This window comes from Rhinopithecus bieti, unplaced genomic scaffold, assembly GCF_001698545.2.
Source record: "Rhinopithecus bieti isolate Rb0 unplaced genomic scaffold, ASM169854v2 scaffold_2435, whole genome shotgun sequence".
Taxonomy (NCBI): domain Eukaryota; kingdom Metazoa; phylum Chordata; class Mammalia; order Primates; family Cercopithecidae; genus Rhinopithecus; species Rhinopithecus bieti.
In genome coordinates, this window is record NW_016803909.1 from 2,334,915 (window position 1) to 2,361,107 (window position 26,193).

General features: G+C 37.1%; 2 protein-coding genes across 6 annotated transcripts in view; one reads left to right on the forward strand and one right to left on the reverse strand.

Annotated features, from left to right (window-relative positions):
- Positions 1–26,193, forward strand: part of MIPOL1 (mirror-image polydactyly 1) — a 311,836-nt gene that overhangs the window by 144,671 nt on the left and 140,972 nt on the right. For 4 of the 5 annotated variants that reach the window (XM_017858994.1, XM_017858980.1, XM_017858987.1 and 1 more), the window contains one exon: positions 24,001–24,108. The exons of the other annotated variant lie outside the window; for it this stretch is intronic. In XM_017858994.1, coding sequence (XP_017714483.1) covers positions 24,001–24,108 — 108 coding nt within the window. The remainder of the gene's footprint in view (positions 1–24,000; positions 24,109–26,193) is intronic. 5 annotated transcript variants of the gene reach the window in all.
- LOC108519781 (NADH dehydrogenase [ubiquinone] 1 beta subcomplex subunit 8, mitochondrial-like) lies at positions 20,528–21,176 on the reverse strand. Its single transcript, XM_017859021.1, has one exon. It carries the CDS (start codon positions 21,165–21,167, stop codon positions 20,607–20,609), a length of 561 nt encoding a protein of 186 aa, XP_017714510.1. The 5' UTR covers positions 21,168–21,176; the 3' UTR covers positions 20,528–20,606.

The window sequence follows — 26,193 nt, forward strand, 5'->3', positions numbered from 1 at the left end:
TTTTTTTTTTCTTTTTTTAGAGTCTCACCCTGTCACCCGGGCTGGAGTGCAGTCGTGCGATCTCTCAGCTCACTGCAACCTCCGCCTCCTGGGTTCAAGAGATTCTCCTGCCTCAGCCTCTCGAGTAGCTGGGATTACAGGCATGCACCACCACGCCTGCCTAATTTTTGTATTTTTAATAGAGACAGGGTTTCACCACGTTGGTCCGGCTGGTCTCGAATTCCTGACCTCGTGATCCACCCACCTCGGCCTCCCAAAGTGCAGGGATTACAGGTGTGAGCCACCATGCCTAGCTGCAAATCACAATTTTTTAAATGAATAACTTTTTATGAGTACAGCTAACATAATAATCTTAGATAGTATTATAAAGAATGATATTTTAATAGCATGGATTACTAAATAAATAGCTATATACATCTTGTATCTTTAATAATTTTAAGTTCACTCATTTTTCTTTGTAACTTAAAATGTTCCTTCAAATTAGTCTTTTATGGATAATTTAATAGTTTAAAATATGAATATAAATTAGTATATTTGTTATTAAATCTCTATTTTAATATAGTATTTTAGGGATGTTTATATGTAGTTAAAATATATATTTATATATATGTAGAAATATGTAGAAACATGTCATTGCATGGCATATATTGCCTGGTGGGTGCTGATATATTGCCTAATGAATGCTCAATAATAATGTATTGAATAATTTAGTTATGTTATATATAATGTATAAATATACACACATATCAGCTGTAGTGTTATGTGGTTTCAGAGATTCATCCACTTAATTTTTGGTATTTGTAAACCTCTTACTCTTACGTAAGTATTCATGTAAATTAAATTGTTGATATTTTGCCAGAGTTTGAAGAAACAAGTTACCTTTTCAAGTTTAAAAAAACTCTTTATTCCAAGTTATTGTAATGTGGAAAAAGCATTGTAATTATTATTTTACATCTAAAATGGAGTGATTTTAAAATTCTTCTAAATGAAAAGGAATAAAACTTCTATAGTCCTAAATACTTTCAAACATCTGCAGTTCAATGTACATCATTCACATAGACACCAAAGTTTCATTTCTGTTTTGACTGGAAAAGTCTAATATTATTTTTGTCTGCAAAGGAAAGAGTTGTATCACATCCAAGTGGGAAGATGTTTGATTATAATATAATCAAGATGATTTGTGACTCAAAGCAGATTGTGGAAAACCAACAGCTATTAAAAACTTAGACAATGTTATGGAACTTTTTTGTTAGGAACTTAAGGCATGTTTATCTTTCAGAAAGTAAAGAAGATAGAACAGAATCATTAGGATTTATTTTCTGCATGATATAATTTTTCAGAATTCACAATGATCAATAAAAGGAAATTACAGATCATATAGTAAATACTGGCTACATTTATTTTCTAAAAATTTGTCATGGATTTTATTCGTTCACTTGCATTGTAGAATTAGTTTTTGTTTGTTTTCAGTAACAAATTTCTTCTTAACAGTGAGTTTAAGAGAGCTGGTATCATAAAACCTTATGGTATTTTCACCCTACTACAATTTTCCATCTTTTAAAATATATGTCCCCATTCATTTACTCCTATTATTTTGAAGGAAATCCCAGACATAATATTCTTTTCATCTATAAATTTTATAGTATATCTCAGAAATATATAGACTCTTGTTTAAAACATAACTACAGTATCATTATCACACCAAAAGGAGTAACAATAAATCTATAATATTGTGAAGCATCCAGTTTTAATTTTCAAATTCCAGTACCTCATAATTTCACGTGTTTGTTTTGAGTCTATAAATAAGAATCACGCATTGCAAATGAACAAATTGACTTTTAACCATCTTTTAATTTAGATTCCCCTTCATCTTTTTTATTCCCCTGGAATTTATTTTTTAAATAAATTTAAAATAAAATAAAGTCAGTTTTCTTGTAGAGTTTTCCAGTTTTTTCATTACATCTCTATAGTATCATTTAATATGCTCCTTTGTTTTCTTTTTTTCCATATATGTACTTTTTTTTCCAAGTATTCAAATATGGATATTTGACCTAGAGACTTAATGAGATTTAGATTTGTTTTTATTAGCAAAACTACTTTATAGTTGGTTTTGTGTTCTTTCATCTGGAAGCACATGTCACGTTGTGCTTCTTTCTATGTTGTTAGCAAATCTCAATGCCTAGATCTGTTACTATACTAATAATTTCAAAATTGTGATGTTCTAAAGATAACATTCCTATTATCTTTATTAGTTAGAATATTTCTCTAAAGAGAGGTATCTTCTTATCTATTCTTTGATTATCCAGTGGTAAAATTTATGTAATAAAGAGTAGGCCAGGCATGTTGGCTCACACCTGTAATCCCAGCATTTAGGGAGGCCCAGGCAGAAAGACTGCTTGGGGCTAGTAGTTTGAGACCAGCTGGGGCAACATTACAAGTCCTCATCTCAACAAAATTTTAAAAAATAGCTGGGCATGGCAGTGTGCTCCTGTGGTCCTAGCTATTCCAGAGGCTGAAACAAGAGGATCTCTTGAGCCCAGGAGTTCGAGGCTCCAGTAAGCTATGACTCCAGCCTGGGTGATAGAAGGAGACTTTATCCAAAAAAAAAAAAAAAGAAAAAAGAAAAGTGGACAATACTTAAATACTTGGTTTATCAATATCCTCCAACATAACCCATTTGTTTTTAGTTTTTTATTTTCTTTTTTTGAGACAGGGTCTTGCTTTGTCATCAAGGCTGGAGTACAGTCATACAGACTGGAGTGCAGCTCACTGCAGTCTTGACTTCCTGGATGCAAGCAATACTTCCACCTCAGCCTTCTGAGTAGTTGGGCCTACAGTTGCACACCACAATGCCTGGCTAATTTTTTTTCATTTTTTGTAGAGACAAAGTCTCCCTACATTGACCAGGCTGGTCTTGACTCCTGGCCTCAAGTGATCTTCCTGCCTTTGCCTCCCAAAGTTCTGGGATTACAAGCAAGAACATTTTTTTGTGCATGGCCAAGTTTAAAAAATTTTTTAATTGTCATTATACACAATAATTTTATTCAGTGCACTTCAGTTATTATCAGTTATTGATACTGAAATTGTATTTTCTTTAGATAGCAGGGAACTTTTTCAAGTTGGCCTCTGAGTTTTTTCTGAGTCTCCTCAATAATTTCTTGGTATCTGCTATGACTGAATGTTCCTGGATCATTCTGCATATTTCTTATTCCAGAACTGGAATCAACCAAACATCCATGGAGTTCTTTATTTTCAGTAGGAGGTGATACTTGGAGCCCATATTCCAGGTGCTAGGGGTCACTGCTACTGAGTTTCCTGTTGTTTTTAGTCTGTTTCAGTGGGCAGAACTAGGAAGTACACACACATAAACACTCATATTTTTTAAAAATAAAACTTATGTGTGTTCATACTGATACTTCAAATTCTGAACTAGAGAATGTTTACTTAACATATCTTATGTGTGTATCTTTTGTCTCTTATGGTGAAAATCTTAGTTCTTCAGAATACTATGATATGTACAGTTGACATTTACTTAAAATACATTACTTGATTCAGGGACACATATCTTCTCTAGCATTTGTCCTGTATCTTTGTATTTGTCAAAGTAGGGGGGATCATTAAAATACCTGAATGTGGATGGGCACAATGGCTCACGTCTGTAATCCCAGCACTTTGGGAAGCCGAGGCAGACAGATCAGTTAGGGTCAGAAGTTCAAGACCAGTCTGACCAACATAGTGAAACTCCATCTCTGCAAAAATACAAAAATTAGCCAGGTGTGGTGGCGCAAACCTGTAATCCCAGCTGAGGCAGGAGAATTGCTTGAACCCAGGAGGCAAAAGTTACCGGGAGCCGAGATCATGCCAGTGTACTGCAGCCTGGGTGACACAGTGAGACTCCATCTCAAAAAAATAAAAAAATACCTGAAGGTATGGCCCTTTCAGATACTTGCCACTTTGGGCATTCCCTGGACCTTATCTTCTATTCCTTTTATACTGGTAGCCATGGAAACAACCCAAATATGCAAATATGGATAAATGCCCTCAGTGTAAAATAGCTTTATTATTTTTATATTATGCTTATCTCTTTATTTATAATACTTCATGTAAAAATTGGCCTGAAAGTCCCCCCGCCAACACAAACATACACACACAGCCTTTCCAGGAAAGTTGAAGAGAAAGACCATGAGGATTAAAAATTGAGAGGAAACCTGAAGAGCTACTGACATACTGGGTAAATAGTGATATAAGACCAGAAATTGATCCCAAGGGCTAGGAACTTTGATTTTTATTACCATTAGAAGGTGATGATATGGCCATGCGAGGTGAGAACTGAGTGGAGAACCTTGAACAGCCAGACTGTAGAAAGAATGCCTCTTCAGTGAAAGGAACTCTAGAAAAAAATAGACAACTTACTGGTTCAGAGAAGTGATAATGAAGCTTGTCTCTGGCCAAGACATAGCAAAGGGGGAAAAATTATCCTGAGAAATTAAAGGGCCACACCTGCTTCATATGGGAATATAGTCAACACGTTACATAACTGTCATGGTGAGAAACCACAAAGTCATTAAGATGTAAATCTGACCTAGATTAATAAAACTTTAGGTCATCCAGCAGAAACAGATACAAAACCAATCTGGCAATTCATCTACACACACAAGTTAATACCAAAAAAGGAATGTCTGCTAAAGATGGGAAGAGTGGAAATGTTTATGCCACATAAAAAATCCAACATGAAAAATAATGAAAAGGATTATGCTACCAACAGATTGAGATAATAGGAAAATATGAAAGCATATACAATATATACATGTAAACAGAGAAAGCATTGAATAGACATATAAAAAAGGATCACTGTGAAAAAAAGATGGACAGAATTGAAAAGCATGCAACTAGAAAAATGAAAGCTATAGTCACTGAAATTAAAAAATAAGTGAATAAATGAAGAATAGATACAGCTGAAGATAGAATCAAGAATCTTGAATCACTAATGATAGATGCTCAGAATTCACACATAGAGATTGAAAATAGATTAAAAGTGATTAAATTAAAAATGAGTTGTAGATCTAATATGGCCAATATGAGTTTCAGAATGGGAGCAAGATAATATTCCAAGAGATGATAGCTATGGATTTTCCATCTTTAACAAGCACAGAGTATGAAGAAGTTAAAAGTAAGTCCACTCCTAGAGATACTGTCATAGAACTGTAGAACATCAAAATTAAACTAGAGAAGACGTTAAAGCAACAATTGAGAAAAAACATATCAACCCACAAAGGAATTACTATGAAATTCATAGTGACTTTATGTTAACAACAATCAATGCCAGACTAAAATGGGATAAATCTTCAAAGTGCCAAAGAAGTAACATTTATCATAGTAGTTCTATCCGGTAAACAGTGTGAGAACAAAAGAATCACATTTTCAAAGACTGGATGTCTCAGTAAAAGAACTTTTTTTTCTTTGTTAATAAAACTTTTTCTTTTATTTTGGATTCATGGGGTACATGTGCAGGTTTGTTACATGGGTATACTGCGTGATACTGAGGTTTGGGGTACAATTGATCCCATCACCCAGATAGGGAGCCCAGTACCCAACAGGTAGTTTTATACCCCATTCTCCCTTCTGTCTCTTCCCTCTCTGGTAGTCCCTAGTGTCTGTTATTCCCATCTTTATGTCCATGCTTACCCAATGTTTAGCCTCCACTGATAAGTGAGAACATGTGGTATTTTGTTTTCTATTTCTGCATTAATTTGCATAGGATAAGAGCCAACAGCTGCATACATGTTGCTGTAAAGGACATGATTTCCTCTAAAAGAACTTTAAAAACTGTACCTCTGAAAAAAAGCATTCAACCCAGAAGGAAAACTAGATGATTTGATAAAGGATGTCTACTGATTCTTCTAGAAATAGATTATAGATATGGCCCCAGCGAATAAAATGATGTGATGATCAATTAGGACTCATCACAGTAATCAAATGATTGTTATACATTAGAAAATTGAGATAATTCACTGTATTAATGGAACACATTTGGTAAAAGCATGCAATAAAATTAAACACACTAGTATTAATATTACAGAAGGGGAGTGGGACAGGTCAGTAAACTAGGAATAAAAAATAATGTCCCTGATGTGATCAGAATACCAAGCAAAATGCCTCTTAATGGTTATATATTAGAAGCATTTGTTTTAAGGTCAGAAACAAGAGAGGGATGACTACCACTAAAAGGAAAATTTTCTTAGTACCTCCACTTCTGCCTTCCTAGTCTGAGCCACCTCATCTCTCTCCTGGACTAACTACTCAACCTCCAGACTAGACTTCTTTCTTGCATCTTCCTTCTCCTTCCCCTCCCCTCCCTTACCCCTCCCCTGCACTGTTTTTTTGTTTTTTTTGTTTTGTTTTGTTTTGTTTTGTTTTTTTTTTTTTTTGAGATGGAGTTTCACTCTGTTGCCTAGGCTGGACTGTGATGGCAGGATATCGGCTCACTGCAACCTCCACCTCCCAGGTTCAAGCGATTCTCCTGCCTCAGCCTCCCAAGTAGCTGGGACTACAGGTGCCTGCCACCATGCCTGGCTAATTTCTGTATTTTTAGTAGTGACGGGTTTTGCCATGTTGGCCAGGCTGGTCTGGTAATCTTGACCTCAGGTGATCCGCCCACCTCGGCCTCCCAAAGTGCTGGGATTACAGGTGTGAGCCACCGTGCCTGGTCACTCTGTCTATTCTTAACAGCAGGCAATGTGAATGTACAGTAATGTCAAACAAATTATGTGGCTTCTCTACTCAAAACCCTTTAGAAACTTTCCATCTCACTCAAAGTAAAAGCAGTAGTCTTTACAAGAATCTCAAGGCTCTACTGACCTCATCTCCTACTCTTCTCCCCCTTGCTTACTTCATTCATTCCTACTACAGGATTCTCTTTGCCATTACTCAAATATACCAAATAAGTTTCCCCCTTGGGGCCTTTGCACTTATTGTTCCTTCTGCTTCAACCACTCCTTCCAAAGATATGCAAGATTTACTGCTATTTCTTCTTAGACTCCGTATTCAAATATCTTCTCAATTATGTCTTTTCTATTTGAAATTGCAAAGTATTTCTTTACTCTGTTGGCACTCTGTATGCCTTTAACCTGTTTTTCTTCAACATTTTTCACTTTTATTATTCTATATATTTCATTTACTTATTTTGTTTGTTTTCTCTTTTCTCCAACTAGAATGTGAACTCCACGAGAGTGCATTTTCCCCTAGCTTGTTAGATGCTGTGTCTCCAACCATATACAACTGCCTGGAACAGAGTCATTGCTTAATATTGGTTGAAAAAAATGCACTTCAGAGTAGGCATTCCTTGGGGGAGAAAAGAATGGTGATATTTAAGCATGGATAAATTAGTTACATAGTTCTAATATTTTGATTTTTAAAAATCTGAATTATGAAAGATTAATTTACATTTGGTAAACATTGGTGATAGCAGTTTGTGTTAGTTCCTGTCTCTTTCTGTATTCTTTTTCTTCTTTTCAGAAACAGGGTCTCACTCTGTCGACCAGGCTGGAATGCCATGGCAAGACCATAACTCATTGTAGCCTTAAATTCCTGGACTCAAGTAATCTCCCACTTCAGCCTCCCTAATGGCTGTGGGACTACAGGTCAAAGACTCCATGCCTGACAAATTTTTTAATTTTTAATTTTGTGGAGATGTGGTGTGTTGGTATGTTCCCTGGCTGGTCTTGAACTCCTGGCCTCAAGTGGTTCTCCTGCCTCAAACCCCAAAGTGCTGGGGTTACAGGCGTGCGCCACTGTGCCCAGTCCATTCTGCTTTTTGTTTTCTTTTCTTTCCTGTTTTTTTTTTTTTTTACTTTATATATTTAACAATTTTTTTTTTAATTTTTAATTTTTGTGGGTACATGGTAGGTGTATATATTTATAAGGTACACGAAATGTTTTGATACAGGTATGCAATAATCTTGGGGTATCCATCGCCTCAAGTATTTATCTATTGTGTTACAAACAATACAATTATCTTCTTTTAGTTATTTTTAAATACACACTTATCATTGATTATAGTTACCCTATTTTGCTGAAAAATATTAGGTCTTATTCATTCTTCCTAACTCTTTTTTTTGTACCTATTAACCATCCCCACTTCCCTCCAGCCCTCACCTACCGTTTCCAGCTTCTGGTAGCCATCCTAATCCCTGTGTCTATGAGTTCAATTGTTTTGATTTTCAGATCCCACAAATAAGTGAGAACATGCAACGATCTCTTTCTGTGCTGGGATTGTTTCACTTACCCTAATGATCTACAGTTCCATCCATGTTATTGCAAATGATAGGATCTCATTTTTTTTGTGTGATTGAATAATACTCCACTGTGTATACATGTGCCATATTTTCTTTATCCAGTCATCTGTTGATGAACACTTAGGGTGCTTCCAAATATTGGCTGTTGTGAACAGTGCTGCAACAAACATGGGGATGCAGATATCTCTTCAATATACCGATTTCCTTTCTTTGGGGTATATACCCAGTAGTGGGATTGCTGGATCATATGGTAGCTCTATTTTTAGTTTTCTGAGGAACCTCCAAAATTTTTTCCATAGTGGTTATACTAACTTACATTCTCACCAACAGATGGGCAATTTGCAAGTATTTTCTCCCATACTATGAGTTGTCTCTTCACTTTGTTGATTGTTTCCAATGCTGTGCAGAAGATTTTTAACTTGATGTGATCCCATTTGTCCATTTTTGCTTTGGATGCCTGTACTTGTGGGATGTTGCTCAAGAAATGTTCACCCTTTTCACCCTTTTTCCACATGCTCACCAGCATTTGTTGTTACCTGTCTTTTAGGTAAAAGCCATTTTAACTGGAGTGAGATGATAATCTAATTGTAGTTTTAATTTATATTTCTCTGCTGATCAGTGATATTGAACACCTTTTCATATGCCTGTTTGCCATTTGTATGTCATCTTTTGAGAAATGTCTATTCAATTCTTTTGCCTTTTTTTAAAAAATCAGATTATTAGATTTTTTCCTGTAGAGTTGTTTGAGTTCCTTATATATCCTGGTTATTAATTCCTTGTCAGATGAATAATTTGCAAATATTTTATCCCATTCTGTGGGTTGTTTCTTCTCTTTATTGATTGTTTCCTTTGCTGTGCAGAAGATTTTTAACTTGAAGTGATCCCATTTGTCCATTTTTGCTTTGGTTGCCTGTGCTTGTGGGGTATTGCTCAAGAATTTTTTTTTTTTTTTAAATTATACTTTAAGTTCTAGGGTACATGTGCAAAACGTGCAGGGTTATTACATATGTATGCATGGGCCATGATGGTTTACTGCACCCATCAACTCATCATTCACATTAGGTATTTCTCCTAATGCTATCCCTCCCCCAGCCCCCTTCCCCCCGACAGGCCCCAGTGTGTGATGTTCCCCACCCTATGTCCATGTCTTCTCATTTTTCAATTCCCACCTACGAGTGAGAACATGCGGTGTTTGGTTTCCTGTCCTTGCGATAGTTTGCTGAGAATGATGGTTTCCAGCTTCATCCATGTCCCTACAAAGGACATGAACTCATCCTTTTTTATGGCTGCATAGTATTCCGTGATATGTATGTGCCACATTTTCTTAATCCAGTCTATCATTGACGGACATTTGGGTTAGTTCCAATCTTTGTTATTGTGAATAGTGCTGCAATAAGCATACCTGTGCATGTGTCTTTATAGTAGCATGATTTATAATCTTTTGGGTATGTACCCAGTAATGGGATCGCTGGGTCAAATGTTCTTTCTAGTTCTACATCGTTGAGGAATTGCCACACTGTCTTCCACAATGGTTGAACTAATTTACACTCCCACTAAGTGTAAAAATATTCCTATTTCTCCACATCCTCTCCAGCATCTGTTGTTTCCTGACTTTTTAATAATCACCATTCTAACTGGCATGAGATGGTATCTCACTGTGGTTTTGATTTGCATTTCTCTGATGACCAGTGATGAAGAGCATTTTTACATGTGTCTGTTGCCTGCATAAATGTCTGCTTTTGAGAAGTGTCTGTTCATATCTTTCAGATCCTTTGCCCACTTGTTGATGGGGTTATTTGTTTTTTTCTTGTAAATTTGTTAAAGTTCTTTGTAGATTCTGGATGTCAGCCCTTTGTTAGATGGGTAGATTACAAAACTTTTCTCCCATTCTGTAGGTTGCCTGTTCTCTCTGATGGTAGTTTCTGTTGCTGTACCGAAGCTTTTTAGTTTAATCAGATCCCATTTGTCAATTTTGGCTTTTGTTGCCATAGCTTTTGATGTTTTAGTCATGAAGTCCTTGCCCATGCCTGTGTCTGGAATGGTATTTCCTAGGTTTTCTTCCAGGGTTTTTATGGTTTCAGATCTAACATTTAAGTCTTTAATCCATCTTGAATTTTTTTTATATAAGGTATAAGGAAGGGATCCAGTTTCAGCTTTCTACATATGGCTAGCCAGTTTTCCCAGCACCATTTATTAAATAGGGAATCCTTTCCTCATTTCCTGTTTTTGTCAGGTTTGTCAAAGATCAGATGGTTGTAGTGTGTGGTGTTATTTCTGAGGCCTCTGTTCTGTTCCATTAGTCTATATCTCTGTTTTGGTACCAGTACCATGCTGTTTTGGTTACTGTAGCCTTATAGTATAGTATGAAGTCAGGTAGCGTGATGCCTCCAGCTTTGTTCTTTTTGCTTAGGATTGTCTTGGCAATGCAGGCTCTTTTTTGGTTCCATATGAACTTTAAAGTAGTTTTTTTTCCCCAATTCTTTGAAGCAAGTCAGTAGCTTGATGGGGATAGCATTGAATCTATAAATTACCTAGGGCAGTATGGCCATTTTCATGATATTGATTATTTCTGTCCATGAGCATAGAATGTTTTTCCATTTGTTTGTGTCCTCTTTTTATTTTGTTGAGCAGTGGTTTGTAGTTCTTCTTGAAGAGGTCGTTCACATCCCTTGTAAGTTGTATTCCTAGGTATTTTATTCTCTTTGTAGCAATTGTGAATGAGAGTTCACTCATGATTTGGCTGTTTGTCTGTACTTGGTGTGTAGGAATGCTTGTGATTTTTGCACATTGATTTTGTATCCTGAGACTGCTGAATTTGCTTATCAGCTTAACGAGGTTTTGGGCTGAGATGATGGGGTTTTCTAAATATACAATCATGTCATCTGCAAACAGGGACAATTTGACTTCCTCTTTTCCTAATTAAATGCCTTTTATTTCTTTCTCTTGCCTGATTGCCCTAGCTAGAACTTCCAACACTATGCTAAATAAGAGTGGTGAGAGAGGGCTTCCTTGTCTTGTGTCAGTTTTCAAAGGGAATGCTTCCAGTTTTTTCCCATTCAGTATGATATTGGCTGTGGGTTTGTCATAAATAGCTCTTATTATTTTGAGATACGTTCCATCAATACCTAGTTTATTGAGAGTTTTTAGCATGAAGCGCTGTTGAATTTTGTCAAAGGCCTTTTTTGCATCTGAGATAATCATGTGGTTTTTGTCATTGGTCCTGTTTATGTTTATGTGATGGATTATGTTTATTGATGTGGGTATGTTGAACCAGCCTTGCATCCCAGGGATGACGCCACATTGATCGTGGTGGATAAGCCTCTTGATGTGCTGCTGGATTCGCTTTGCCAGTATTTTACTGAGGATTTTCACATCAATGTTCATCAGGAATATTGGCCTAAAATTCTCTTTTTTTGTTATGTCTCTGCCAGGCTTTGGTATCAGGATGATGCTGACCTCATTCAATGAGTTAGGGAGGATTCCCTCTTTTTCTATTGACTGGAATAGTTTCAGAAGGAATGGTACCAGCTCCTCTTTTTACCTCTAGTAGAATTAGGATTTGAATCCGTCTGGTCCTGGACTTTTTTGGTTTGTAGGCTATTAATTATTGCCTCATTTTCAGAGCCTGCTATTGGTCTATTCAGAGATTCCAGTTCTTCCTGGCTTAGTCTTGGGAGGGTGTATTTGTCCCGGAATTTCTCCATTTATTCTAGATTTTCTAGTTTATTTGCCTAGAGTTGTTCATAGTATTCTCTGATGGTAGTTTGTATTTCTTTGGGATCGGTGGTGATATCCCCTTTATCATTTTTTATTGAGTGTATTTGATTCTTTTTTTTTTTTTGAGACTGAGTCTTGCTCTGTTGCCCAGGCTGGAGTGCAGTGGCGCCATCTTGGCTCACTGCAATCTCCACCTTCCAGGTTCAAGCGATTCTCCTGCCTCAGCCTCCTGAGTAGCTGGGATTACAGGCACGTGCCACCATGCCCAGCTAATTTTTTTGTATTTTTAGTAGAGATGGGGTTTCACCATGTTGGTCAGTCTGGTCTCGAACTCCTGATCCGCCTGCCTCAGCCTCCCAAAGTGCTGGAATTACAGTCATGAGCCACCGTGCCTGGCCACGTCTATTTGATTCTTCTCTCTTTTCTTCTTTGTTAGTCTGGCTAGCAGTCTATCAATTTTGTTGATCTTTTCAAAAACCCAGCTCCTGGATTCACTGATTTTTTTGAATGGTTTTTTGTGTCCCTATCTCTTTCAGTTCTGCTCTGATCTTAGTAATTTCTTGCTTTCTGCTAGCTTTTGAATTTGTTTGCTTTTGCTTCTCTAGTTCTTTTAATTGTGATAGTAGGATGTCAATTTTAGATCTTTCTTGCTTTCTCTTGTGGGCATTTAGTCCTATAAATTTCCCTCTACACTCTGCTTTAAATGTGTCCCAGAGATTCTGTTATATTGTATATTTGTTCTCATTGGTTTCAAAGAACATCTTTATTTCTGCCTTCATTTCGTTATTAACCCGGTAGTCATTTAGGAGCAGGTTGTTCAGCTTTTATGTAGTTGTGCAGTTTTGAGTGAATTTCTTAATCCTGAGTTCTAATTTGATTGCACTGTGGTCTGAGAGACAGTTTGTTGTGATTTCTGTTCTTGTACATTTGCTGAGGAGTGCTTTACTTCGAATTATGTGGTCAATTGTAGAATAAATATGATGTGGTGCTGAGAAGAATGTATATTCTGATGATTTGGGGTGGAGCGTTCTGTAGATATCTATTAGGTCCGCTTGATGCAGAGCTGAATTCAAGTCCTGGATATCCTTGTTAACCTTCTGTCTCCTTGATCTGTCTAATGTTGACAGTGGGGTGTTAAGGTCTCCCATTACTATTGTGTGGGAGTCTAAGTTTCTTTGTAGGTCTCTAAGGACTTTTTTTATGAATCTGGGTGTTCCTGTATTGGGTGCATATATATGTAGGATAGTTAGCTCTCCTTGTTGAATTGATCCCTTTACAATTATGTAATGGCCTTTTTAGTCTCTCTTTTTTCATTTCCTTTCTATTTGTTTGTTTGTTTGTTTTTGCTCTTGCCCAGTCTGGAATGCAATGGTGTGATTTCGGCTCAATGCAGGCTCCACCTTCCTCAGGTTCTTGCCATTCTCCTGCCTCACCCTCCCAAGTAGCTGGGACAACAGGCGCCTGCCACCACACCTGGCTACTTTTTTGTATTTTTAGTAGAGACTGGGTTATACCGTATTACACAGGATGGTCTCGATCTCCTGACCTCATGATCCATCTGCCTTGGCCTTTCAAAGTGCTCTTTGTCTCTTTTGATCTTCGTTGGTTTAAAGTCTGTTTTATTAGAGACTAGGATTGCAATGCCTGCTTTATTTTGGCTTCCATTTGCTTGGTAGATCTTCCTCCATCCCTTTACTTTGAACTATGTGTGTCTCTGCACATGCTATGGGTCTGCTAAATACATCACACTGATGGGTCTTGACTCTTTAACCAAGTTGTCAGTCTGTGTCTTTTAATTGGGGCATTTAACCCATTTATATTTAAGGTTAATATTCTCATGTGTGAATTTGATCCTGTCATTATGATGTTAGCTGGTTACTTTGCCCATTAATTGATGCAGTTTCTTCACAGCATCAAAGGTCTTTACAGTTTGGCATGTTTTTGCAGTGGCTGGTACTGGTTGTTCCTGTGCATGTTTAGTGCTTCCTTCAGGAGCTCTTGTAAGGCAGGCCTGGTGGTGACAAAATCTCTCAGCATTTGCTTATCTGTAAAGGATTTTATTTCTCCTTCACTTGTGAAGCTTAGTTTGTCTGGATATGAAATTCTGGGTTGAAGATTCTTTTCTTCAAGAATGTTGAATGTTGGTCTCCACTCTCTTCCGGCTTGTAGAGTTTCTGCTGAGAGATGCGCTGTTAGTCTGATGGACTTCCCTTTGTGGGTAACCCAACTTTTCTCTCTGGCTGCCCTTAACTTTTTTTCCTTCATTTCAACCTTGGTGAATCTGAGAATTATGTGTCTTGGGGTTGCTCTTCTCAAGGAGTATCTTTGTGGCATTCTCTGTATTTCCTGAATTTGAATGTTGGCCTGCCTTGCTAGGCTGGGGAAGTTCTCCTGGATAATATCCTGAAGAGTGTTTTCCAGCTTGGATCCATTCTTTCCATCACTTTCAGTTACACCAATCAAATGTAGATTTGGTCTTTTCACATAGTCCCATATTTCTTGGAGGCTTTGTTCATTTCTTTTTACTCTTTTTTCCCTAAACTTCTCCTTTCGCTTTATTTCATTAATTTGATCTTCTATCACTAATAACCCTTTCTTCCACCTAATTGAATTGGCTATTGATGCTTGTGCGTGTGTCACGACATTCTTGTGCCATGGTTTTCAGCTCCATCAGGTCATTAAAGGTCTTCTCTACACTGTTTATTCTAGTTAGTCATTTCTCTAACCTTTTTTCAAGGTTTTTAGCTTCCTTGCCATGGGTTAGAACATGCTCCTTTAGCTTGGAGAAGTTTGTTACTACCGACCTTCTGAAGTCTACTTCTGTCAAATTGTCAAAGTCATTCTCCATCCAGCTTTGTTCTGTTGCTGGCAAAGAGCTACGATCCTTTGGAGGAGAAGAGGCACTCTGGTTTTTATAATTTTCAGCTTTTCTCCTCTGGTTTCTTCCTATCTTTATGGTTTTATCTACCTTTGGTCTTTGATGTTCTTGACCTACAGTTGGGGTTTTGGTATGGATGTCCTTTTTGTTGATGTTGATGCTATTCCTTTCTGTTTGTTAGTTTTTCTTCTAACAGTCAGGTCCTCAGCTGCAGGTCTGTTGGAGTTTGCTGGAGGTCCACTCCAGACCCTATGTGCCTGCATATCACCAGCAGAGGCTACAGAACAGAAATATTGCAGAACAGCAAATATTGCTGCCTGATCCTTTTTCTGGAAGCTTTGTCCCGGAGGGAATCCGCCTGTATGAGGTGTCTGTCAGCCTCATTGGGAGGTATCTTCCAGTTAGGCTACATGGGGGTCAGGGACCTACTTGAGGAGGCATTCTGTCCATTCTCAGAGCTCAAATGCCATGCTGCAAGAACCACTGCTCTCTTCAGAGCTGTCAGACAGGGATGTTTAAGTCTGCAGAAGTTGTCTGCTGCCTTTTTTTCAGCTATGCCCTACCCACAGAGGTGAAGTCTATAGAGGCAGTAGGCCTTCCCGAGCTGCGGGGGCCTCCACACAGTTCGAGCTTCTTGGTTGCTTTGTTTGCCTACTTAAGCCTCAGCAATGGCAGATGCCCCTCCCCTAGCCAGGCTGCAGCCTCACAGGTTTATCTCAGACTGCTGCGCTAGCAGTGAGCAAGGCTCTGTGGGCGTGGGACCTGCCGAGCCAGGCATGGGAGAAAATCTCCTGGTCTGCTGGTTGCTGAGACCATAGGAAAAGCACAGTATTTTGGCGGGAATGTACCATTTTTCCAGGTGCAGTCTGTTACCCCTTCCCTTGGCTAAGAAAGGGAAATCCCCCAACCCGTGCACTTCCCAGGTGAGGTGACGCCCCGCCCTGCTTCAGCTCGACCACTGTGGGCTGCACCCACTGTGCAACCAGTGCCAGTGAGAGGAACTAGGTACCTCAGCTAGAGATGCAGAAATCACCCATCTTCTATGTGGATCACACTTGGATCTGCAGACTGGAGCTGTTCCTATTCAACCATCTTGGAATGGAAACCAATAAATTTTTGCTTAGACCAATGTCCTGGAGATTTTCCCTTATATTTTCTGTAGTAGTTTCATAATCTGAGGTCTTAGATTTAAGTCTCTCATCCATTTTGATTTGATTTTTTTATATGGCAAGGGTTAGTGGTCTAGTTATTCTTCTGCATATGGAAATCCAGTTTTCCCAGCACCATTTAATGAAGAGACTGTCTTTTCCCCAGTGTATGTTCTTGGCACTTTTGTTAAAAATTAGTTCACTGCAGGTGTGTGGATTTGTTTCTGGGTTTTCTATTCTGTTCCATTGGTCTATGTATTTTTATGTCCAAACCATGCTGTTTTGTTTAGTCTTGCTCTGTAGTATAATTTAAAGTGAGGTAAAGTGATTCCTCCAGTTTTGTTCTTTTGTTTAGGGTAACTTTGGCTCTTCTGCATCTCTTCTGGTTCCATATAAATTTTGGGATTTTTTTTCTATTTCTGTGAAGAATGTAGTTGGTATTTTGATAGAGATTGCCTTGAATCTGTATATTGCTTTGGGTAGTACCTACATTTTTACAATGCTGACTCTTCCAATGCATGAACGTGGACTGTCTTTTCGTTTTTTGGTTTTCTCTTTAATTTCTTTCATNCTTTGTTCATTTCTTTTACTCTTTTTTCCCTAAACTTCTCCTTTCGCTTTATTTCATTAATTTGATCTTCTATCACTAATAACCCTTTCTTCCACCTAATTGAATTGGCTATTGATGCTTGTGCGTGTGTCACGACATTCTCGTGCCATGGTTTTCAGCTCCATCAGGTCATTAAAGGTCTTCTCTACACTGTTTATTCTAGTTAGTCATTTCTCTAACCTTTTTTCAAGGTTTTAGCTTCCTTGCCATGGGTTAGAACATGCTCCTTTAGCTTGGAGAAGTTTGTTACTACCGACCTTCTGAAGTCTACTTCTGTCAAATTGTCAAAGTCATTCTCCATCCAGCTTTGTTCTGTTGCTGGCAAAGAGCTACGATCCTTTGGAGGAGAAGAGGCACTCTGGTTTTATAATTTTCAGCTTTTCTCCTCTGGTTTCTTCCTATCTTTATGGTTTTATCTACCTTTGGTCTTTGATGTTCTTGACCTACAGTTGGGGTTTTGGTATGGATGTCCTTTTGTTGATGTTGATGCTATTCCTTTCTGTTTGTTAGTTTTCTTCTAACAGTCAGGTCCTCAGCTGCAGGTCTGTTGGAGTTTGCTGGAGGTCCACTCCAGACCCTATGTGCCTGCATATCACCAGCAGAGGCTACAGAACAGAAATATTGCAGAACAGCAAATATTGCTGCCTGATCCTTTTCTGGAAGCTTTGTCCCGGAGGGAATCCGCCTGTATGAGGTGTCTGTCAGCCTCATTGGGAGGTATCTTCCAGTTAGGCTACATGGGGTCAGGGACCTACTTGAGGAGGCATTCTGTCCATTCTCAGAGCTCAAATGCCATGCTGCAAGAACCACTGCTCTCTTCAGAGCTGTCAGACAGGGATGTTTAAGTCTGCAGAAGTTGTCTGCTGCCTTTTTTTCAGCTATGCCCTACCCACAGAGGTGAAGTCTATAGAGGCAGTAGGCCTTCCCGAGCTGCGGGGCCTCCACACAGTTCGAGCTTCTTGGTTGCTTTGTTTGCCTACTTAAGCCTCAGCAATGGCAGATGCCCCTCCCCTAGCCAGGCTGCAGCCTCACAGGTTTATCTCAGACTGCTGCGCTAGCAGTGAGCAAGGCTCTGTGGGCGTGGGACCTGCCGAGCCAGGCATGGGAGAAAATCTCCTGGTCTGCTGGTTGCTGAGACCATAGGAAAAGCACAGTATTTTGGCGGGAATGTACCATTTTCCAGGTGCAGTCTGTTACCCCTTCCCTTGGCTAAGAAAGGGAAATCCCCAACCCGTGCACTTCCCAGGTGAGGTGACGCCCCGCCCTGCTTCAGCTCGACCACTGTGGGCTGCACCCACTGTGCAACCAGTGCCAGTGAGAGGAACTAGGTACCTCAGCTAGAGATGCAGAAATCACCCATCTTCTATGTGGATCACACTTGGATCTGCAGACTGGAGCTGTTCCTATTCAACCATCTTGGAATGGAAACCAATAAATTTTGCTTAGACCAATGTCCTGGAGATTTTCCCTTATATTTTCTGTAGTAGTTTCATAATCTGAGGTCTTAGATTTAAGTCTCTCATCCATTTTGATTTGATTTTTTTATATGGCAAGGGTTAGTGGTCTAGTTATTCTTCTGCATATGGAAATCCAGTTTTCCCAGCACCATTTAATGAAGAGACTGTCTTTTCCCCAGTGTATGTTCTTGGCACTTTTGTTAAAATTAGTTCACTGCAGGTGTGTGGATTTGTTTCTGGGTTTTCTATTCTGTTCCATTGGTCTATGTATTTTATGTCCAAACCATGCTGTTTTGTTTAGTCTTGCTCTGTAGTATAATTTAAAGTGAGGTAAAGTGATTCCTCCAGTTTTGTTCTTTTGTTTAGGGTAACTTTGGCTCTTCTGCATCTCTTCTGGTTCCATATAAATTTTGGGATTTTTTTTCTATTTCTGTGAAGAATGTAGTTGGTATTTTGATAGAGATTGCCTTGAATCTGTATATTGCTTTGGGTAGTACCTACATTTTACAATGCTGACTCTTCCAATGCATGAACGTGGACTGTCTTTTCGTTTTTTGGTTTTCTCTTTAATTTCTTTCATCAGCGTTTTATAGTTTTCGTTATAGAGAGCTTGCATTTCTTTGGTTAAATTAGTCTCTTGGTATTTAATTTTATCTGAAGCTGTGATAAATGGGAGTGTTTTCTAAAATTTCTTTTCAGATTTTCACTGTTGTCCTATAGAAATGCTACTTATTTTTGTATGTTGATTTTGTATCCTGCAACCTTACTGAATTTGTTTATCAATTCTAATAGTTTTTTTTGTGTGTATGTGGAATTTTTAGATTTTTCCAAATATATGATCATATCATCTGCAAACAAGGATAATTTGACTTCTTCCATTCCAGTTTGGATGCCCTTTATTTCTTTCTCTTGTCAGATTGCTCTGGCTAGGACTTACAGTACTATATTGAATAACAGTGGTGAAAGTGGGCATCCTTGTTGTTTTCCAGATCTTAGAGGAAAGGCTTTCAGTTTTTCCCCATTCAGTATGATGCTTGTTGTGGGTCTGTCGTATGTGGTTTTTGTTATGTTGATGTACGTTCCTTCTGTACCCAATTTTTTGAGTGTTTTTATCATGCAGATATGTTAAATTTCATCAGATGCATTTTCAGCATCAATTAAAATGATCATGTGGTTTTTGTCCTTCACTTTGTTGACATGATGTATCACATTGATTGATTTGCGTATGTTGAATCATCCTTGCATCCCAGGGATAAATTCCTCTTAGTCATGATGCATGATGTTTTTAATGTATTATTGAACTCACTTGCTAGTATTTTGTTGAGGAGTTTTGCATCAATATGCATCAGAGATATTGGCCTATAGTTTTCTTTTTTTGATGTGTCTTTGTCTGGTTTCGGTATTATGATAATACTGGCCTTGTAGAATGTGTTTGGAAGTCTTCCCTCTTCTGTTTTTCAGAATAGTTTGAGTAAGACTGGTATTTGTTCTTCTTTAAATATTTATTAGAATTCAGCAGTGAAGCCATCAGGTCCCAGGCTTTTCTTTACTGAGATACTTTTTATTATGGCTTCGATCTCATTACTTGCTATTGGTCTGTTCAGGTTTTGGATTTCTTCCTGGCTCAATCTTGGTAGGTTGTTTGTGTCTAGAAATGTGTCCATTTCTTTTAGATTCTTCAATTTATTGACATATAGTTGTTCATAGTAGCCATTAATAATCCTTTGAATTTCTGTCATATTGATTTTAGTATCTCTTTTCATCTTTGAAGTTTACTTATTTGGATTTTCTCTCCTTTTTCTCACTCTGGCTTTTGTTATATGGATCTCTTGTATTTTTTTTTCATTTCAGATTTATTCATTTTTACTCTGAACTTTATTGTGCCTTCTACTAATTTTGGGTTTAGTTTGCCCTTTCTTTTCTAGTTCTTTAAGATGCATTGTTAGATTGTTTGTTTGAGGTTTTTCTTCTTTTATGCTGTAGGCACTTACCTCTGTAAACTTCCCTCTTAGTACTACTTTTGCTGTATCCTGTAGTGATGTTGTGTTTCCATTATCATTTGTTTCAAGAAGTTTTTCCATTTACTTCCTAATTTCTTCATTGACCCACTGGTCATTCAGGAGCATATTGTTTAATTTTGATGTGTTTGTGTAGTTTCCAGAATTCCTCCTGTTATTAATTTCTAGTTTTCTTCTGTTGTGGTTAGAGAAGATGTTTGATATTATTTCAGTTTTTTTTTTTAATGTTTTAAGACTTGTTTTGTGACTTAACATGATCTACCCATGAGAATGATCCATGTGCTGAGGGAAAGAATGTGTATTCTGCAGCCTTTGGACGAGATGTTCTGTAAATATCTAGTAGATCCATTTGGTCTGTAGTTCAGATTCAGTCTGAAGTTTCTTTTTTTTTTTTTTTTTAGTTTTATTAGGGATTTCATTAAGATTAAATTTCTAGGAATGAGGGAGTCCTAGTTAAGAGGACGCAAAAGCCCACGAAGCCTCCTCAGATCTCATAGTGAACCACCGGCTCGGGTTCTTTGGAGGGATCGCCGCCTCGTTCCAGGTACAGATTATTGTAAGGATACTGCTTTGGTCCCACAGGCTGGTAGACAGGGTACATGTCCCCCACCCAGAACATGAATGTCATGAAAGCCAGGAAACCGAAGAGCTGCATACACATGACATTCCAAGAAATAGGTGTGGGGGATGTATCCACACGGTTCCTGGTGTACATGTCTAGGTGCCAGTGCATCGGTTCACCCCAGTTCAACCTCAGGTCCGGTTGGTCCCAGCTATACCATGGATCCTTCTCAGGCTGTGAACGGTCAGGGAACTTCAGGTAGTCGCCATACCCCATGCTCTCATCCGGGTAAAGCTGGTAGTCTTCCATGCGCATATTATACTTCTTGGCGGCTGCTGCCCGTTTTTCTGGGGTCCTAGGATAGGGCCCCGGGAACATGTCCTTGGTCATGCGGGAGGCTGTCCATGCGCCCAGCAGCACCACGTTCCAGGATGCCCTTTGCAGCCACTGAACTCCCAGGACCCCGGCCCTGGCCACCGCCATCTTCACCTTCTTCATGTTTTCAGTCTGAAGTTTTTTTGTTGATTTTCTTTATGGAAAATATGTTCATCCCTGAAAGTGGGATGTCGATATCTCCAGCTATTGTTGTATTAGAGCCTATATCTCTCTTTAGCTCTAATAATACTTGCTTTATATATATATATATATATGGGTGCTCCAGTGTTGAGTACATATATATTTAAAATTGCTATATCCTCTTGCTGAATTGACCACTTTATCATTATATAATGATCTTCTTTGTCTCTCCTTAGAGTTTTTGTCTGGAAATTTGTTTTGTCTGATATAAGTATAGCTACTCCTGCCCTTTCTGTATCATTTAAATGACAAATTTAACAATTAAAAATATAAACGTTGAAAAATTAATTTGGTGAGAATATCAATAAAATTTGAGATGTGATTAAATGATAGGATCTTTGTCTGCTTTATAACTATTTTATGAAATTATAAAGTGACAGTAATTAATATAGTATGCCACTTCCTAATGAATAAACTGTTCAATCCCATTGCTTCAAAATGAATTTCAAAATTACAGAGTTTAATAAAAGTAAAAAGAAACAAACCACTAGAAATTATATATAAATATGCAATTGTGGGGAATATGTTAGACTTTTCAAAGACAATGTCAAATGAAAAAATAATATAGGATTACATAAATTTAAATAAACATTTAATGTAGTTAAATGTGCTACAAATATTTATTTTACAAGAACATTTAGCATTTATTTCTTGAGCATGAATGAGTGAATTTTTTATGTTTCTACCATGTAGTTTGGAAAAATCCCTATTCCTAGGTGATTTCTAGTTTATTTGGAATGAAAAGAATAGGTGTCACACAGCTCTTGACCATGCTTCCTCATTTTCCTCAGACACACTTCTTAAGTTTCTACTTTCATTTATTTTCTTCTGTATTCTTCTTCTTTCTCCAGTGTCAGCTTACAAAATCACATGCCCAAAACAAGCCCAACTCAGATGTCAGCAGCTCCATGAAACATTCTTTCTCCCATAGCCAAAATAATCTGCTCCACCTTTGAATCCTAATAGATCAATTAGTTATTACATTTTAATACTTAATGATTTTATATTAAATTTGGTTGAAAATGTAAAGGATAATTTAGTAGAGTGTATCTCTTCTGTATCGCCATAGTTAGTGCTATGCCATATTCGTTTTCTTGGGTCATAATTTGTGTCCTCAGTAACACACACTGTGATTTGATTGCATTCTGACCAAATATTTTTTTACTGGCTATAAAAGATACACAGTTTAATATGTAGATCATGTGTCTCCTGAAAATACATGCCACATAATACGTGTCACAGAATTTTCATGTAAATTTTAACAAATGTGATAGGTGAATTAAGTTGTCATACAGCTCATGATGGAATAGACATGGCAATATAAAAAAATCTGCACTGTCAGTATTTTATCATATTTGGAGAATTTAGTTTCAACAAAACTATCTGCTAAATTAAATTAATGTTGATTAGAAATGCCTTGATATTATGGTTATTTTATTTATTTTTAAGAGTGTTTTGATTTTATAATTGTATTATTTATGCATGAAGTGTGTATACTCAATTTCGTATTCGTACACAGACATCATTCAGCAATCTAAGTCAATATCAGGAGTCTGGTAAGACTTTTTCTTCCAAAACATTTTGTATATTACTCAAAGTTGTGAAATATTGATACATACTGCCTAATATTGTTTGGGTCAGAGGCAGAAGAAACCAGAGGAGTAAGAAATGTCATTTTGGATGATACCTGCATCGTGATTGTAACATAATAAGTAATGATTTTTTATTCATCTATTATGACAACTATCCATTTGTCAAATAATCTAGAAAGAACTTTTTCCTGATCTTAAATCAGTATGTGTCCTTATTAGTTGTTTTGTAAGTATTCTAATTTTAAAATAGGTAAATTAAGGAATGGTTTTTAACTTTTTCCTCAATGATGGGTTTAGTACTTTATTTGTTTAATCCCCCATGTATCTTCCTATTGTCCTGATTTACAGCACACCATTTTATAGCCTGTGTAATTATTATGTGAAGTGTTTTACATATTTATATTGAAATCTTATATTCAAATGGCAAGATATTTCAAAAATTTTTTGAACACACATGCTTCTATTGGCTCATTGAAACTTTTACTTATTTTTTTTACTTATATTCTCTTATATTCTTTACTTGTATTCCAAATAGGTGAAAGTGATCATTTCACACATCTGTTACCACTTTTACTTAAAAGTAAAATTTGGTCAAAATGGGAGAAATTAAAAACACTTAATTCTTTATGTTTCCAAGTCTTGGCACTCTGGCTATTGCTTTTTTCCCTATAAAATTGTTTCCTTAGATATTTTAAAACTGGAAATATTTCTGAATGTATACCTTATAATTTTATTTTAAAGTATTGATAAATATGATCATACAATATCATATTGTAGTTTATTTAGAATCCAATATGATTTTTAGAAGCATGCTTTTATTCAACCAATAGATGGATAATCAGAACCATTTGCTCAAAGAACAATTTTAAATATGGTTCGACCTTAATTTTATAAAAGTGTTTTTGTGATTTATATAACATTCAGATTAATAAAGTAACTGAAAATTGTAATAGAATTTTTAGAATACTATAAGCAATGTTTTTATTTATTGTACTTACCATTACTTTTACTTACCACTCTTGTTGAAAAAAAAAAAAANAAACCTTGTCATTTAGAGAATACAGTGATATTATTTACATTAATTTATGTGGCTTGGTGAAAAAAATGCTATAACTCCTTTACTTAATGGGATTCTTCCCCTGTGGCAGTGCAAACGGCTAGAGCAGGAGCTTCATCATCTGAAAGAGCAGAACCAGACTTCAGCAAACAACATGAGACATCTGACTGCTGAAAACAATCAAGAACGTGCTCTGAAGGTAAATCTCCGTTCCTTCTTGCAGGCAAATTAAGGTTGTAAGCCCTTGGTGCCAGCTTTCTGTGCTGCATATATCAGTTGTGTACATTTCAGCAGAAGTAAGCTGTGGTGTTTGCCAACAACCCCTTCTTTAAACACAGATACAGCACCCTTCTGTTATGGTATATTTTATTTCATGTATGTGTATGTGAAAACAACACATTTTCTGAATTTCGAGTGATGGTATATTAATAACTTTTGGTACATGTTTATTCTGTTTCTTTTTTATATCATTACCTTTTGCAGTTAATAAAAAGTGACCACATTAAAAGAAAAAAATTAAATTATAGGCCTTTGCTTTGCATCAATATTTATTGTAATATTTTTTAAAAGGACTTTTGTAATATTAGTCACCCACAGAACTGACAGTCCTTGAAGAATATGTGAATGTGCTTGGGAAATGAAGAGGTACTTAGAATGTTACAGTAAAAGAGAAAGAAAGATGTTAAATAATAAATTCAACTAGAACTTTCAACAAGTGAAATACACATTTCATGACAAAAAGTTCTGTCCCATTGTAATATAGATCAAGTAATTATGAAAAAGGACATGGTTTTAATTCTCCTAATTATATTTTTTTCTTAAGGTGCTTGTGACTTTTCATTTTACTTTTTATCTTTTGCCCAGTTCTCAGTATAGTGCCGGTACACAGTAGTTGTCTCTACCCTCGAGGTGCTTGCATTCTCATGCTAACCTGTTAAGATTTAAAAAAAGAAATCCATAAGAAACAGAAAAGATTCATCATTGTTTTTATTGTATAATAAGAAAAGATTTGCTACCAAGAAGGTTATATTCTACTTCGCTGTCTTAAATTTTTTTTTTTTTTTTTTTTTTTTTTTTTTTTTTTTTTTTTTTTTTTTGCTGCATATTACAGAGCAATATCATGGCATTAGCCGTGTAACTCACTAAGCTGGAATCATGTACCAAAATTGAGGAAAATTGTGAATTTTTTTTTTTAATTTTTTTATTACACTTTAAGTTCTAGGGTACATGTGCATAACGTGCAGGTTTGTTACATATGTATACTTATGCCATGTTGGTGTGCTGCACCCATCAACTCGTCAGCACCCATCAATTCATCATTTATATCATGTATAACTCCCCAATGCAATCCCTCCCTCCTCCCCCCTCCCCATGATAGGCCCCAGTGTGTGATGTTCCCCTTCCCGAGTCCAAGTGATCTCATTGTTCAGTTCCCACCTATGAGTGAGAACATGCGGTGTTTGGTTTTCTGTTCTTGTGATAGTTTGCTAAGAATGATGGTTTCCAGCTGCATCCATGTCCCTACAAAGGACGCAAACTCATCCTTTTTTATGGCTGCATAGTATTCCATGGTGTATATGTGCCACATTTTCTTAATCCAGTCTGTCACAGATGGACATTTGGGTTGATTCCAAGTCTTTGCTATTGTGAATAGTTGAATTTAATGAAATGATAGCTGCTATTTATGGAGAGAGATAAAGAAATATATGGAATAATTTTTTTTTTTTTTTGAGACAGAGTGTCGCTCCATTGCTCAGGCTCGAGTGCAGTGGTGTGATCTTGGCTCACTACAAACTCTGCCTTCTGGGATCAAGCGTTTCTCCTGCTTCAGCCTCCCGTGTAGCTGGGACTACACGTGCCCACCACCACGCCTGGCTAATTTTTGTGTTTTTAGTAAAGTCGGGGTTTCACCATGTTGTCCAGGCTGGAAATAGATAAGTTCAAAACAAACATTAAACCCCCATAAGATAGAAATTTCTGCTAACTGTAGACTACTATCTAATTTAAAACAATATAGCTATATTTTCACTCCTGACAAATATACTATATTAAAATCTTTTCTAGTTGCTCATCTTTTTTTTGCAAAAGTCTCAAATTTTTCTGTTGTCTTTTAATCCTTCATAGCATTCATTAAGTAAGCTGGCTTAAATTCTTGGTGAAGATGAAAGGAAGAATTAATATTTTTTAAAACTCATCAACTCAATCTTTATTAAGCGTCTGTGTTCATTTAAGCTTGTTTTAGGCCGGGTGCAGTGGCTCAAGCCTGTAATCCCAGCACTTTGGG

Bases quoted from the DNA above. Each gene is read 5' to 3' on its own strand.
- LOC108519781 (XM_017859021.1), bottom strand. From the start codon at position 21,167: ATGGCGGTGGCCAGGGCCGGGGTCCTGGGAGTTCAGTGGCTGCAAAGG.